General features: G+C 43.9%; 1 protein-coding gene across 3 annotated transcripts in view; it reads left to right on the forward strand.

Annotated features, from left to right (window-relative positions):
• The first annotated feature begins 1093 nt into the window (after positions 1-1093).
• Positions 1094-16950, forward strand: part of MARK1 (microtubule affinity regulating kinase 1) — a 106358-nt gene continuing 90501 nt past the window's right edge. The window contains exon 1 of one of the 3 annotated variants that reach the window (XM_039530921.1): positions 1094-1457. In XM_039530921.1, coding sequence (XP_039386855.1) covers positions 1407-1457 — 51 coding nt within the window. In that variant the 5' untranslated portion in view covers positions 1094-1406. The remainder of the gene's footprint in view (positions 1458-16950) is intronic. The other 2 variants (XM_039530920.1, XM_039530919.1) reach the window with 2 other exon arrangements.

The following is a 16950-nucleotide window of genomic DNA, read 5'->3' on the forward strand; positions in this document are numbered from 1 at the left end:
CACAGTGTCTCAGTGACTTCTGTTTAGGTGCCTAAATTAGACTGGTATATTTGGGTCATAAATAATTAGCCTAATTTGTAAGGATGCTGATCCAGGGTTTCCCAGTCTCCATAAAGTCTGGGTGTGCAAGCTGTATAAACTCCATAAGAAATAGGGAAATCTGCCTGCTCTTTAATGCCAATAATGAGTGTTGGTAAAAATTAAGGTAAAAATGTCTGTGCATGCTTAACTTTAAGTATGCTATCATTCCCAAAAAAACAGGACCTTAAATAAGCACTGCAAACCTCCTACACTGCAAGTCTTGCCTGGGGAAACATTAATGAGTCTGCAGTAAAAGGGTGTTCATCTGGATCCCTTAAATTCAAAATTCTTTCTTTCCACATGTGGTTATGTCTCAGGGAAACCTTCCTCCTTACCTAGCCAGGTTAGTGTGGACTCCTAACAGCGGGGAAGCCAATCCAAGAGTGCAGATTCCCTCTTGGTTATGTCCCACACGGAAGGGGGTACCCAGAACCTCTGTTTATCCACATCAGTGGCTGTACCCCGAACATAAATCCCTCCCCCAAGCCCTATTTACCCGACCTCAGTCGTGTCCTAGGGCACAGCTGACCCTCTTAATAGTTCCTGCCCCCCCTCCGGTTATCCGAACCAGCGATTACCCGTGCGGGCCCTGAGTCACTCCCAACCCCGCTTATCCGCCCCCCAGGGCCTTGCCAGCTCCCCCAGCACCCGAACCTCGGCTCTGCCCCCGGCTGTGAACTGCCCCCTACGGATCGGGGGGGGGGATTAACCCCTCCGCTCCCAACCCCGAACTCCCCCAGCCGGCCCGCGAGCGCTGCCACGGCTCGGCCCAGGCGGGACCCCGAGCGGCCGCCGCGGGCAGGGGCCCTGCAAAGAACGGGGGAGCGCGGCCCCCGCCCCGCCGTCAGCGCTGCTCTGCGCCCGCCCACCCGGCGCTGCTGAGGCGCCCCTGTTTGCTGCGCCCGCCCGCGCTGGAAGCAGCCGCTGGGTTCTCTCCCCCCCCCCAAAAGCAGCTGCGGCCGGATCCAGCGAGCCGGTGCCTTGGGCCGGGCCCCGCGGCGCGGCGCGGGCTGGGAGGGGCAGAGCCGCGGGGGGAGGAGCCGCCGTCGCCGCCGGATGCTGTGAGGAGGCAGCTCCGGCTCCCCTGCGCTGCCGGCCACTCACCTGGGCGGGCAGCGGCAGCAGGAGGAGGCGCAGCCGGTCGGGCTGCCCCGATCCGGCCCGGGCGCGGAGGAGGCCATGGCCCCGGGAACCTAGCGGGGCCGGCGCCGCGGCACGTCCCCGGGTCCCCTCCCGCTGGGGAAGCCGGGCTCCCCGCAGCCCCCGCACCGCCGCGGCCTAGGACTCCCGGGCGGCCCGTCCTCGGCGCGGGGCCCGCCCGCAAGATGTCCACGCGGACGCCGCTGCCCACCGTGAACGAGCGGGACACTGAGAACGTGAGTCCGGGCGGGCCGGGCCCTGGGCGCGCTGCGCTGCGCTCCCCCTCCAGCTCCCGCGCTGCCCCCGCCGGGCACCCCGCCCCGGCCTCCTTCTGCGGCTCACCCAGCCCAGGTACCAGCGCCCGGTTAGGCCGCCGCCTCCCTCTCTCCCTCCAAGCCCAGCTGGGCCGCTCCGGGCGGGCCAGGCACCCTTCTTCAGCCCTTCCTCCCAGGACCTGGATCGCCTAGTCCTTCGGCTCCCCTCGTCCCCGGCTTCTTCCTTCCTTCCTGCCTCCCTCCCTCCTGCAGTCTCTGCGTGAGCCAGGCACCCCCTATGTGCCCCTTTCCTCCCCCTGCCCACACCTCTGAGCCACATTGAGCTCCTCTCTCCCACCCCCTAGACTGGGCAACCACCTCTGACATACCCAAGCTGGACAGTTACTTTTGTGCATTGGCTGTTTTGTTCAGGTTGGTTTGGAGTCTGCATCTCCCCACACCAGCAATCAGGTTTGGTTATGTCCTTCACTCAGGGCAGGTCTACGCTAGGTCAATGTAACTTATGTCGCTCTGGGATGTGGAGAAGAAACCCCTGCTCACTCCCCCCAGTGACACAAGTTACAGCGACTGAAGTGCTGTCCTCACCAGCGCTGTCCTCACCACCATTGGTGGTAGATGCTCTCCCGCCGACATAGCTTCCGTCTTTAGGGAGGTGGACTAATTATGCTGATGGAAGAGTGCTCTCCTGTGGGCATAGAGCGTCTTTACCAGATGCGCTACATCGGCACAGCTGCACTGATGTAGGGCTTCTAGTGTAGACGAGTCCTCAGGCTTGGCCTAGCTGCACGTTTCCTCTCAAGAGGCTGGTTTGCACCCTTTCTATATTCTCCAGACTCTCCATACACCAGAGGAAGGAAACCTTTTATGCTCTTTCTGCCTGGGCTGGGCACGCTACTCCATCTTGCATACCTTAGGTTGAGCTGCTCTCACTCTGTAGCCCTTTGGGGATGGGTTATTCTTTGCATTCCCCTTACTGTACTTCCTCCGATACAGCCTCTCTCAGAGGAACAAGATGTATTCCCTTGACTAGTACTCCACTGGGCTACTTAGCTGCATCTCCATTTGTGCTCTTCTTAAGCATCCCATGACCCTTGTCTCCTTGCTCCACCGCCGAAGTGGTGCCTTATAGATAGGGCCCTACCAATTTCACGACTCTGAAAAATGCATCACGGACTGAAATAAGCCCTTCCCCAAGAAGTCTGATTTCCTTCTGTCGCTAGGAGTGCCCCAGCCAGGGGGCTCCTAGCTCTGGCTGGGCTGGGGAGGGACAGGATTTGTCCACCCCCTGCATAGCTGCTTCAGGGGCGGTGCGCGGGGGGAAGCTCAGACCCACCTCCAGGAACCTCCTGTGACTGCAGGAAGCTATGCAGAGCTGGACTCTGAAGGCAGCACAGAAGTGAGGGTGGCAATCCTGTGACACCTGCCCCCTGCCCCCCCAACAGGTTTGTGACCCTCCCCGCAATCCCGTTTTGGGTCAGGACCCCCACAGTTAGAACACTGAAATTTCAGATGTAAACAGCTGAAAATGTGAAAATTACCAATTTTCAAATCCTATGGCTGTGAAATTGACCATAATGGCCTGAATTTGGTAGAATCCTACTTACAGAGCAGAGGCCTAAAATAATACTGGCCACCATAAAGAGGGTGGATATTTCCAATGTTAAGCTTGTTATTAGGTATATCTCTATATGTTATCTCATAGAACTGGAAGGGACCTTGAAGGTCATCGAGTCCAGTCCCCTGCCTTCACTAGCAGGACCAAGTAGTGATTTTGCCCCAGATCCCTAAATGGCCCCCTCAAGGATTGAACTCTCAACCCTGGGTTTAGCAGGCCAATGCTCAAACCACTGAGCTATCCCTCACCAAAGGGAGGGCAGGGTAAATGAGAAGTTTTAAAAGATTTGACTTTATGTATATAAATATATTTATGTTCCTTTCCAGTGGTGACATTTTATAGATCTACACAGTGGAGGCATATGAGATATAAAACTTTTTTTGTTGGGGTACGGAATAGAGGGATGCAAACCTAAAACAAATAGTCTAGAAAGTGTCTATCATTAATAGCTATATTAGGAAAGTAATGGAAGGAGTAGGAGGAAGAATGGAGACAATATACAAGAACTGGCCTTATGTCTACACATACTGTTTCTAGTGGGCAGATATGGTTATTAGGAAACTGGAGGGGATGTGAGTGGGAACAAGATACATTTTTATTTATATTGCAGTAGTATACGAAGTCCCTAACTAAGATTTGGGCCTCATTGTGCTTCACAGTGTATAAACATATAGACAGCTATAATGCCTATTCCAAAGAGTTCAGTCTAATATGAAATAAGAGACAGGCAGTAGGGAAGGGAGGACAAAGGTAACAGGAGTAAGATCATATGGTTACACAAATTAGCATAACTTAATTGTTCTGTATCTGAATTTTTTTAATGTACACAATTCAGTGAAACTTAACTGGCATAACAAGCCATACTAGCTGTAGCCCAAGTGTAAAAAATATACACTAATATAATTAATCTATCCCTTACTGTTGAACAACCGATCTGTAACAGATGTCAAAGAGAAGTGAGCCCCTTCATATCATGTCACATCACGTGGTATAGTTGGAAAATCCTTTAGTTGAGGTAAAGGCAAAAGAGGAGAAATAAGTTTTGTAATTATAAATACCTTTCCTTATTTATTGTAAAGTTCCAGGTCTGTTGGTTCTTTTTGTCCTGCAGAAGACAAAATATTGGGTGATAGTGGAGGTTGGCCTTTTCTTGCTTGCTTTGGTAAAGCTAGTAATGGCTTTAGCCATCTTCCTGACACAAAGGCCACTTAGCCTCCCAGTCTGGGAACTCTTTGGAATTCCATAGTCAACTTCAGCTGAACTTTTTGGATATTTTTAGTGTTTTTTGTGTTATAATAGCACCTAGGAAATGCAGCCAACGATCAGGGCCCCATTGTGCAGTGTACTAAAGAGACAAATAACAAAGAGATCAGTCTCTGCCCCAGAGAACTTGCATTGTAGGTGTCAAGCAGCATATAACTAGTACATAAAATCGTGTGGGGATGGGGTGGGGTGGAAGGATGAGATAAGAAAACAAACAGAGTTGAGAAGAAAAATAGAAGTTGCAGCTTGCCCCTTGTCTAACTAATGCCAGGTAGAAAAAATTGCAGACCTAATGGTAGGTTGATTGTAGAGAGGTGTTTTAAGAAGGGATATAGAGGAGAAGAAGGTAGCTTTATGAATTTTGAGAGATTCCCCTAAAGCTTGGTGGTTGAATGAGAGAACATGGTAGTTGGAGAGGCAGGTGGGATGCCTTTTTGATGACAGTGAAAGCTTGAGTATTACTCCTGAGGGAATGCTGTGCCACTGCACATGCACAGAATTTATGTCCTCTGCATATTTCTTTGCTTTCCCGTAGAAAAATGACTTTCTGGCTGGGAAGCAAAGGGAAGCCACAAGAACAATCATGTGACCCTCCCCAGCAGTATGTTTCGGGTTCCCAGAGTAGCTGGCAGAGAGGTAAATCGCTGTGGGGCAAGAGGCAGGACTGGGGACCCAGCTGTTGGCTCCTTCCCTGTGCTGGGCTCAGCTGCTAGTCCCAGTTGGGCTGGGGAGGATGGGACTTCCTCTTCCCCTGCACAGCATCCAGGGCCAGGTCAGACCCTCCCCCAGATTTCTCTCCTGGTGGTAGGAAGCTCTCCAAACCTCCCTGCCCCCGCTTCCTGCACCCATTGCTCCTCAGCTGCAGGGAGAGGGATTCCTGTACAGGGAGCTGCTCCCCCATCTACCTAACCCCTGTGCATCCAGACCCTCCTGCTGAGCCTCACCCCCCCACTTAGAACGGCCCCCTTGATGAACCCCATTTCCCCTGCACCTGGATCACCCTGATGAGCCTCGTGCACCTGGATCCCCACCCCACTGAGCCCCAGCCAGCTACACTGGATCCCTGCCCCACTCCCCCAGCATCTGAACCTCCCCCCACTGAGCTCTCCACAACCAGACCCCCCCCCTCCAAGCTCTGTCCTCCCACACCTAACCCCTGCCCTGCTGCTGAGCCCCAGCCACCTTCACCTGGACCCCCCTGCAGCATTCCATTACCGTTGCACCCAGAACTACCCCAAAAGCCCCTGTGAATCCAGATTTCCCCACCCCCCCATACCCGGATTCCCCACTGAGCCACCTACACCCAGATTGCCCCACACAGAACCCTCTCAACCCACACCTGGATCCCCGCACATTAAGCCCATCCAAAGTTGGATCCTGCCTTGCTGAGCCTGCCTGCCCAGACAGAGGGGCAGGAACCTGGGGTGTTCCTGGGGCAGGCCGGGTCCTTGCGCTGTGTGAGGGTTGGGTGCAGCCTCACCGCTAAGCTTGGCTACACTTGCAGATGTGCAGTGCTGGGAGTTACAGCTGTGTTCATACAGCTGTGTAGGGAAAGCGCTGGTGTGTGGCCACACTCTCAGCTACCAGTGCTGCAGTGTGGCCACATTTGCAGCATTTGCAGCGCTGTTGGGAGTGATGCATTATGGGCAGCTATCCCAGTGTTCAAGTGGCAGCAACGTGCTTTTCAAAAGAGGGAGCGGGGGAGAGAGAGAGAGTGGATTTTTGGAGCCGACACTGTGTGTCAGCTCCCTGCCTTGAAAAACTGAACATTTCCTCGACCCCTCATTCACTCTTAACTACAAATAGCCCGCAGACCAGATAAGCAGCTGCTCCAACGGACTCCCTTTCTCCCCCTCCCCGCACCCTTTCTCTCCTCAAGCAAACAGTAGGCTGTAGACATTCATCCCCCTGCCTGCCTCATTCACAGCAAGGTAGTGGGTTATCTCAATTGATTGTTCACAGTCAGTTACAGATTGATCACAGCAAACAGGAGCTGTGTTTGTTTTTTAGATAAGCAGCTTCTGGAGCCCCGAGTTCACAACAAAACAAAGAGAGGCATCATAACAAAACAAAGAGAGTAATTTAATTAAAAGCATTCTGGGATATCTCCTAATACCCTGGAGGCCAATAACAGCGCTGGTGTGTGGCCACACTTGACGAGCAGCGCTGGTGTGTGGCCACACTTGACGAGCAGCGCTGCATCACCAGAGCTGCACTCGTTATACCCCAAGCAGACCAGGTGTACAGCCAGCGCTGCAGCCAGGGAGTTGCAGCGCTGGATGTGCCTTGCAGGTGTGGACAGTTACTAAGGCCTGGTCTACACTAGGGTGGGGGGTCGAACTAAGGTACGCGACTTCAGCTACGCGAATAGCGTAGCTGAAGTCGAACTACCTTAGTTCGAACTTCTTACCTGTCCAGACACCGCGGGATCGAAGTCCGCGGCTCCCCCGTCGACTCCGCCACCGCCGTTCGCGGTGGTGGAGTTCCGGAGTTGACGGGAGCGCGTTCAGAGTTCGAACTATCGCAACTCCGAGAAGTTGAACGCTACCCGTCGACCCGGCCGTAAGTATGGACGTACCCTAAATTGCAGCTCTGTAAAGCCTCCACCAGCGCTGCAGGGGCGGGGAGCTGCACAGTGATCTGTGCAGCCAGTGGCCTGTGCTCCCCAGTACCATGGTGGAGCTTCCACATTCATTTGACAAATAAAATTCGCAGAATTTTAAAACGTATGCAGAATTTTAATTTTTTTGGCACAGAATGTGCCCTCAGGAGTAGAGTGTGTAGCTTGAAGTATACTATGATGGGGAAAATTGTGTTTGTGTTATTGGATTGGAAAAGATTGTGTGGCAGGAGACGTACACTCAAAGGTCACCTGTACAACAGTGTAAGTGCAATGGGACACTATTATGAACCCCCACCATGACTTACTATTTTCTGGTTCATGAAGATAAGGATATTAACCTATTAGATACCAATAATTCCCTGAGTGTTAATTTCTCTTTGGGGGTTAATTGGACCGCCTTGTACAAATGGCTAGCAGGGAATAAGCAGATTAGTCAATTAATTGCAGCAACCTGGACAAAAGTACTAACATGAAGTCTGGCTATTTTGCACCAAGGAACTGAAATTCTCCTGAGGAGAAGGATAAAACTGTGAAAGTGGTGGTGAGGGAGATAAGGGGACAGCATGGGATGGGTTAATTGGGGTAGTATTAACTATGCTATAGTTAGAATATTTTTATTGCCTGCATTTGCTTTACATGATAAGAACATATGGTTTTGGTTTGGGGAGAGGGGGGTGTGGGAGAAAATATCCTGACAAGAATTCTTTCTTTCAGTGCCTTAAGCAACAGCATGGCCTGGTTTCTGAGCCTTGCGGGTTCAAAAGTACACTGTATCTTTTTTTTTTTTTCTACACAATTTGATGGAGTGGTGTGAATATTGGCCATATCATCTCCATGTCAGATTATTTTTCTCTGTATGTAAGTGTGCCACTAGGTTGTACATGGCTTAGGTGGTGGGAACGTAAAATGTTGTCGTCATCCTTCTGTGGGAGATGATTTTTGCTTCTGTCAAAGTTGCACAGTATTATTGCATCCACAGAGTGGGTTTCAGTGCTCTGGGGAAAAACCAGTTGTCCAGACATAGTATTGTAGAACAATATAGATGAAATGTGTGATACCTTTTTTAATGTAGGTCAGCATCTTTGTTTTTTACAAAACTATGTCAACCAGTTTGAATTTAGTAGGCATATACATTTTAAATGAAAAATTAATCGGACATATGGGGGAAAAAAATTAATTTCTGACCTCTCTGTTAAAGGAATTCATCTCATAATTCTGTTCTTGAGTTCATGTTTTTTCAGGCAATTCTTCTGTCAAACAATATTTTGATTTCTTATTAAGTAGAAGAAAATGTTTACAGCAAAGCATGTTGAAAAAAATCTCCACACATGACTTTAACTTTATTTCCTGACTCTGTGGGTTTTAAGGTTCATATGTAACAGTAACATTAATTTGCTTGTGTTCCACATCCTGAAAATTGTAATGTTACAAGCAATCCTAATTGGTTACACATTTAACCAGAAAAACACTAAATATGTGCAATGTTGCCAAATTATCATTGCTGTTGAGACCTTCACTTTTTCTTACATTGTGATTTTAATTCTGCAGACCTAATTTGCATGAATGCAACTTTTTGAATTTAATACCTTTTGTCTTTTTTTAAAAAGGGGAAAACTAATTTTCCTTTTCAAAGAATAAATTGGGAGCCTTAAAATGGTTAAATTATTAGAAGTTAACACTTCATTGTGAATGGGTTAAGTTCCTCTCTGTGCTGCTGCTGTTTGGATGGAGTCAGTTTTCTATACGTTTTTAACGGTGATAGAACAACAGAAAAGATTGAGCTTTAACGTTCCCTTTAAATGAAAATACAGCATTTGTAAAATATTGTAAAATCTGGCAAAATTAGACTGATCTGCTGTTTGTATTTGCATTTATGATTTTTTTTCTGGCCTCGAAGTTAAGGAAGTTGAGTCTTTTTGAACAGTTTGAAGTTTCAGTAAAACTTAAGGGCGTGTTTATGCTGTAATAAGTTACAAGTGGTTTTTTTTTTGTTTTGTTTTTGTGTTTTGCACTGGTTGATGTCTGCAATCAGAAGCTATTGTGTGGACAGGGCAAAAGCAATTTTACTACCAACCTCTCTGAGAGCTGTTCAATTAGAGTGAAAATGTGTAAGCCTTGTTTTCGCTACAGTTTCCACCACTGGTAATACTGAAGGAGTTTCACTGGTGCTAGCACAATTCCTCTCTCTCCCCTCCAATTTTCCAAGTGCAAACAAAGCCCCAAAATACCCTTCATGCAGATTTAAGTTACTGCTGGGACAGAGTATCAGTTTGGTGATCAGAAGAAGCAGGTAGAATGTACCATGATGTCCCAAAGAGAGTGTGGTTTCTTTGGCAATGTTCAGAAGTGATCTTTCAATTCATAGCATGTATTTCCTCCACCAAAAAACACTGCTCCTCAATGTAGCCAATGCCAAGTTTCAAATTCTGGCCCTTATCCTTTAACCATTTTTTAAATGTGTGTCTATAATTTAACAGTACAGATTTTGTTTTTCTTCTCTCCAAGATTTCAGAATCACTGGAGGGATTTTGCTAAAACTCTTAAAATTGCTCTGGTGTCTTCTGCCCTATATAATATACACCTTTGGGCAGTGGTAAAGCATGAAAAGATTCAGAACAAAAGGTAAATGTTTTGGAATGTTATGGGCATGTGAAAACAAGAAGTTGAAAATGGAAACTAGTCTAGTCTATAACCTTCACTATAGTGGAAGTTTGAAGTACATGCTATAAAATAGCTTAATAGTTTTTCTTCAATTTTGACTACAGAATCAATTTTGATTCTTTTCTCCATATCTTCCTTCTCCCCCCAAAAGTTTAATTTACAGTTAATTTATAGCATTATTTTCACTTCCCCAGTTCATAAGTGAACTTTTTTTTGGTAGTGTCTCAGTCCAATATTAAAGTAAAACTTTCAATTTTAACTGTAGGTAGTTTTCCTGTAATTAAATGCAATGAAGAATAATACTGTGTGATGTCTTCTCAGGCTAGATAATTAGCAAAAAGGTCTTCTAAATACTGAGACTGTCTCAAGGTCAGTTTTGAGTTTTGTAACAGGATAGGATATTGCGGATTAGGCAGAATTTTGGCAGGTATCCCAGGGAAACCAAGGTAAGAAACTGCAAATTGTTAAAATAGTACTTTTTGCAAGTCTGGTTTCCTGTCCTATTTTCAACTTAATTTACATAAATATGACTAAACACATGCAGTAATTATAGCTGTAAAATAAGTCTGAGGTTGCTTCATTGAAAGGTATATGTCATATGTAGGTTAATTTTGCATCCTTGTGAAGCTGAGAAGACAGATGAGGAATATTTTTTTTCTTTTAGATGAATCTTAAGGTTTTTTTGTGTGCAAACTTTAAAAGCAAATATTTACTTTTGTCAAAGGACACATGTTCAGATTAATTGTAATAGGCTTCTGCCCAGTTAAATTCAGCCGGGCTACAATTAACCTTTAAGGCAATGAACCAGACACAATCAAGTAGGAATGGCATGGTTCATACTGTAGTGGCAAATCAATAGAAGGCTGTTTACATGTAAAATATTGAGTAGGCTTTCTGTGCATCAGCTTGTAAATTCTACAGTGATATGCATTGTTCTAAAATTATTTGTCCTATCAAGACAGATGATTTGTCTTCACTTTGATGTGCACCTGTATCATTGTGATTGTGAGAAGCAGTAGATAATAGTAGAACAAATTAATATTTTTGTTGAAGTAAATACATTTTCTTTACCAACTTTCAAGTGTTATGGCTTGCTCTTGTTCAGTTTGAAAACTTTCACCCAGTTTTAGAGTGTTGACCACTCTAAACTCCTACTGAAGTCAACAGGATTGGTAATTCCTCAGTACTAATCAGGAACAAAGCCCTTTGTGTGAAAAATGGTTTAGATTTGAGTTATTTTAGAAATATTTAATAAAATTGATTTGAAAGTGGAAACATTTATGTTTACATCCAAGTGTTTTCTGCACTGTTTAGAACTCCAGCTTTGCTGTGCTGTGGTAATGTGGGAGGACCAAAAAGTTTCACTTCTGTTGTGGTAAACTTCTAGTTATTTTCACTGTCTTCAGTAAAGATGTATACAAATCCTAAACAAACTTCTTCAAAAAGCAAGTAGTATAAGTTATGAGATAACTTGAACTAAAAACAAAATCTGCCTGAATAGTATGGGAAGTCTGTGAAAATCTTCAGGTATCTATTTAACCCACTAAATGAATGAATAATTTCATAGTACTTCAGATGGGAAATATTAAGATTGATAATGTTGATTGAAATACTGTAGAAAGCTTATTACGCAAGCATATTTAATTTACTCATAAGTGCAGACAAATACCAACACTGATCAATATAGAACTGTCAACAGCATTTTCTGCTTAGGTGGTTGAGTGGTATTGCAGAATCCACTTCTGTTTTGTATTTGCTTTGTGTGCTATATGTGAGTGTTACAAAATGAAGGATGTTAATGAAAAGAGAAAGTAGCATTCAAACATACATTATTTTAACATGTTATTTTAATATGTTCCAGTTAATCCATAGAAATGAACCTAAAATAATAATTTTTTCTACACCGGTCTTTTCAACTAATAAGACTGTAGATATGAAACTAGTGTTATAAGAAAGGACCTTATTTCAACTCTGGTACTAAGAATTCATGCAGTACATATAGTGGAACATCTGTGGCCACCTAAGATCTTGTGGTTCTGTTTTGCAAGAGTAAGAGATGTTAGCGCATAGAGGCCCAACAGAGACTGGGCCATTCTATGAGACACCATACGAAAACATAGTAGTAAGAGCTTACAGTTTAATCACCAGTCCTGCAAACCTTTAACACAGCTGAACTCTAAGCACATGAGCAGCCCAATTTAATTAATTGGGACTACTCATGCTTAGAGTTAAGATCATGCACAAGTGTTTGCAGGATCAAGATGTAAACAGAGCAGGCATACAAAGGGTGAAAAAGGGATACAGCAAACAAGCAACTGAGAGGGGACGCATCTATAGAGGGGTTGTGACTTGCTCAAGGTCACAGAAGACGACTGCGTCAGAGCTGGAAATTAAACCCAGATCTCCTGAGTTCCCGTCCAATATCTTAATTGCCAAAAAAACCCATAATTGAAACTAATAACTTGAAGATAGCATAAGAAATGTCAAAGGATTGAAGAAATAGATGTATTTTAATAGCAAAATAACTCTTTACTACTTTTTTGTAACCTCGATGAATACATTAAAAATACTGTTGAGTAATTACATTCTGTAATCCTAAATTTCTGTTTGAATTATCTCATGTTCTTAATTTTGTGACTTAAACTGTTATTTTGTATGTCCTTGCATTGTTTGAACAGCTTCCATTGTTCCTCCCCAACAGTGATTGCAAGTCAGTAGTGAATGAAATGGACTGCTTCTGAAAAGCGCACACAGATATGTATTTGTGCATACAAAATATGATGACTGCATGGCCGTGAATATTGTGGTTTTATTGGCTTGAGTTTAGGTGACATTGTTACTCACCCACCAATAAACACTTTATACCACACAACACCATTGTGTGTTCTCTGTATGTAGTATAGAGATAGTGTGGGTTTTTTTTTTTTTAAATGTTCTTGTCTTTAAACACTTCTGTTGGTATTACAGCATGTTACATTTCCCCCACATAAAATGATGCTGCCTTAGTTCCAGGGAGTCCAGTTTTCAAGGCTTAGAGGGAGAAAAGATAACTAATTTTAGACTTTTAATAATACAAAATATTTTTCCCCATATTTAAGGTTGGACTTGTAAGATCCAATATCTCTGGTCCTGTTAAGGGCAAGAGCGGTATCCAGTCCAAAATTAAGTCTCCTGTTTCTAGCCTTGCTGGGTCCTGAGGTATTGAGCTCTAAACTGCTAGTGGTCTAAGGTTCAATATTCATTGTGTAACTTCAGAGGTTGAACTGGGAAAGGGGGAAAACAAATGTGGTATTCCCAAGCAGAGGGGATAAAAATCAATGATATTTTAAAAATAAAAAAAATTTGTAATTAAAATGGATTTTCTTAATTAAACAAGTTTTAAAAATATATTTAAAAATAAATTTGAAAAGTATGACACCTGTGTTAAGGCCTAAACTTTACTGTATTCTATTAATTTAAATGAAAAACATTAATACTAAGCAGTGTATGTTTGCTGCAAAGTTTTAAAGAAAGTTAAGCCACTGAACTGTTGACTGAGTGCCTGGAACCAGAGTTTGTTGAAGTGCTAAGCCAGGCTTTGACAGCAGTAGCCTCTTCTGCAGGCATAGAGAGAATATTGCTTTGATTTAAATCAGTCTGGTCTGCATTCATATCAAATCTGACCAGTTGAAAAGCTATAATGAACCAGCATTCACAGTAGGTTGTATAGAGTTCAAAATGTGATTATGCATGCTTTGGTCTGTTTGGCAGTAGTCTCTTTGGGAAGTGCTCTCTACATGAGGCTCAGGTGCTCTGCCATGCTCTTTGATCTTGTCTCCTTCTCGGATGGATGATAGAGGGAGAAGTAGTATTCTTAGAACCACCTCTTCGTGATGCCAGAAGCACGTGTGCAGATCTTCATACTAAGGTCTTCTCTCTGCTTTCTGTTGTTTGTTCAGTAAATAATAAAATCTCCTACAGTGAGATAACTTGCACATTAGGATTAGTTCACTGTAAAATCCTAGAAAAAGTCATTTTGTAATATTTACTGTGAAGTTAGCACTGTGCCTCTGCTAAAGATGGCTGATTATAGACAGGTGAGAGAAAAAAACACTTATTCCATTGTAAAAAGAGTGGAAACAAGGCAACTGTGGTTTTACTGAATGGTAAACTAAGCAGGCCTTGCTTATATAATCTATTTGAAACATGGTGATAGGATCTCAACCACCACTTCAGCTGATTCATTCAAATAGATTTATTATTACATCCTTTCTAATATCTATCATCTTGGGACACACATTACTTCTGCTCATTATGGTGCTACGATAAGTTACCCTCTTCCATAGGTGCTGACTTCTGCTCCCGCCAGTGGGTGCTCGACCGCCCCCATTCCAACCCCTTCCCCAAAGTCCCAGTCCCAACTCTGCCCCTATTTTGACTCCTTCCCCAAAGCTCCTGAGCGCGCCACTTTCCTGTTCCTCCCTCCAAGCACACCGCCAAACAGCTTTTTGGCGGTGGCAAGGCAGGAAGCACTGGAAGGTAGGTGGAGGAGCGGGGACATGGCACGCTCTAGGGAGGAGGAGGACATGGAGGGTCCGGGGGGGGAGGAGCTTGGCTGCTGGTGGGTGCAGAGCACCCACAGATTTTTCCCTGTGGGTGCTCCAGCCCCAATGCCCTCTTCCAAATGCTAGTCCTGCAAACCATTAAGTAATACCCTACTTTGTGTGTGTGTGTGTGTGTCTCTCTCTCTCTCTCTTCAAACTGTACTTTCTAAAATCTTTTATTGTCTCCTCTTTGGTCATCTGTCCTAACTTTCTTATGTTTCCCATCCTTCCCTCTACTACCTCCAATTTTTTTTGTTCGTTAATGATGTGAACCAAATTGTACACAATACTTAGTGTCTTTACCAGCGTTACATAGTTATCTTTTCTTTGTCAGGCAAGTGATAGCTGTGTGTGTGCATCCTAAATAGCATTTTAAGAGGGAAATAATCTGACTTAGAAAGGTCTGATGAAGAGACCAAAGAAACACTTTGCAGAATGTTTTGAACCTATTGGTGAAAAGGGACTATTAGACTGTAGACTATTACAATTTTAAATGCTCAGCCAGATGACAAGAATGTTTTTTCCTTAATCAGTGTTTTTTCCCCCCAAGTAAGTTATCACATTTTGTTCTGTACTGGGTGATATAATAAATACGTAATGAGAATTCCTCTGTATGAACCGAGATTAAACATTTTCAGAAGTTGTCTGTTGAGAGAGAGCATATTGTTTTGTTACTGTAAGGCAGTATATTAACTGTAACTTTCTTAGCTAAAAGTATCTTCATAGAGGGAATGTCTGATTTCTCCTTAGACTGACCTCACATTTGGTAAAGCAACACGCATCTTCTCACATATTTATACCTGCTCCTGTATTTTTCACTTCATTCATCTGATGAAGTGGGTTCTAGCCCATGAAAGCTTATGCCCAAATAAATTTGTTAGTCTCTGAGGTGCCACAAGGACTCTTAGTTGTTTTTGCTGATACATACTAACACGGCTACCCCTCTGAAACCTGATATAAAGAGTTATCTGATAGGTGGGTAATATCTTGAGGAAGAATTATGAAGCAACAGAAGATTTTAGAGTATATATTACAGCTACATGTATGGCTCTAAGGGAAAAAAATACTCACATGAACTAGTGAGGTTTGTTTTTTTTCCTTCAAAAACTCATCTATAAAGGATATACACTTGACCTTTAGCATCTTCAGTTGTTTCTCACCTATGAGTTCTGAGACTTGCTACAGGATAGGTACTTTCTGGAAACTGCATTTGCCACCTGTGTCCATGGATAATAAATTTGCAAGTAAGATTTCGTCAGAAATTTCAGGATGAAAACTCTTCGCTGAGTTACTGAATAAAACAGGATTCCCCAGAAGAAAGCATAGAGCTCTTAAATTTATAAAGGATTACAAATTTTACAAAGGATTACATATATTCCTTTCCTAATTCGCAATTCTCCAGGTACTCTAGAAGAAATTCTGCACAAGAAGACGAAGTCATCCTTTGAATTTCCTCCATTCTATTTAAAATTAATCTTTATTCTTCAGGAACAGTTCATGATTGGCAGATTCACTTTCACTTCAAGGTGGTGATTAAATGGATTCTAACAATTTGGGGAAAATGGATACCCCAAAAAAATCTGGGAATTTTACTCCAGAAAAGTGAAGGCTTATTAGAAAAAATAATTGTTTGTTTTAGAAGTTGAAGAAATATGGAAATATACATTATAGGCTACATCTTTTCTATTTTATCTTTGAGAGAATATTCTCATCTTTTTGGCAGCACTCAATAAATTGAGAGGGTTATGAGGAGTATAGGTTATAAAGACTCTAAACAGATCTGAAAGAAAATACCAGTTTCACATGAAAACACTAAAATTTCACTTATCTGTTTTAATATCTAACTTCATTTTTAATTAGATATAGAATTAGTAGAAGCATATTGCAAAGGAAGCATTATGACATGTTTAGTTCAAGTCTGCATCAAAGTATGCTTGACAGAGGTGGATTTGTTGATGTAGATGCTAGTGTGAAGCTACAAGCTCAGATGCTGAGCCTGTTCCTCCCTTTTCCAAGATCCTGCTCTTTGTCAGTGTGGAGACTCAGCCATGGAGTTGGTGACACTACCATCAGTCAGGGCCTGATACTAAACTACTTCTGAGTTTAGTGAATATTGGGAGGGGAAAGGGAAAGAGGCACATTTCTGCCCTTTGTATCAATATTGGTTTATCTTGTCCATTCTCTCTCCCCTTCCCACTCCCCCAGGTCCCACAAACACAGAGAAGGTCAGGTTAATGATCTGTGCCTTGAAAATAGCTTCTCCTTGTAGTGCTCAAAAAATGCTTCCCCCTCATGCCCTCAGGGTACATCTTCACTACCCACCGTATCGGCGGGTAGCAATCGATTTCTCGGGGATCGATATATCGATTTCTCGGGGATCGATATATCGATTTCTCGGGGATCGATATATCGATTTCTCGGGGATCGATATATCGATTTCTCGGGGATCGATATATCGATTTCTCGGGGATCGATATATCGATTTCTCGGGGATCGATATATCGATTCTCGGGATCGATATATCGATTTCTCGGGGATCGATATATCGATTTCTCGGGGATCGATATATCGATTTCTCGGGGATCGATATATCGATTTCTCGGGGATCGATATATCGATCCCCGAACGCGCTCATGTCGACTCCGTAACTCCACCAACGCGAACGGTGGTAGCGGAGTCGACATGGGGAGCTGCGGACGTCGATCCCGC

Source organism: Mauremys reevesii, linkage group 3, assembly GCF_016161935.1.
Source record: "Mauremys reevesii isolate NIE-2019 linkage group 3, ASM1616193v1, whole genome shotgun sequence".
In the NCBI taxonomy this organism is placed as follows: Eukaryota; Metazoa; Chordata; order Testudines; family Geoemydidae; genus Mauremys; species Mauremys reevesii.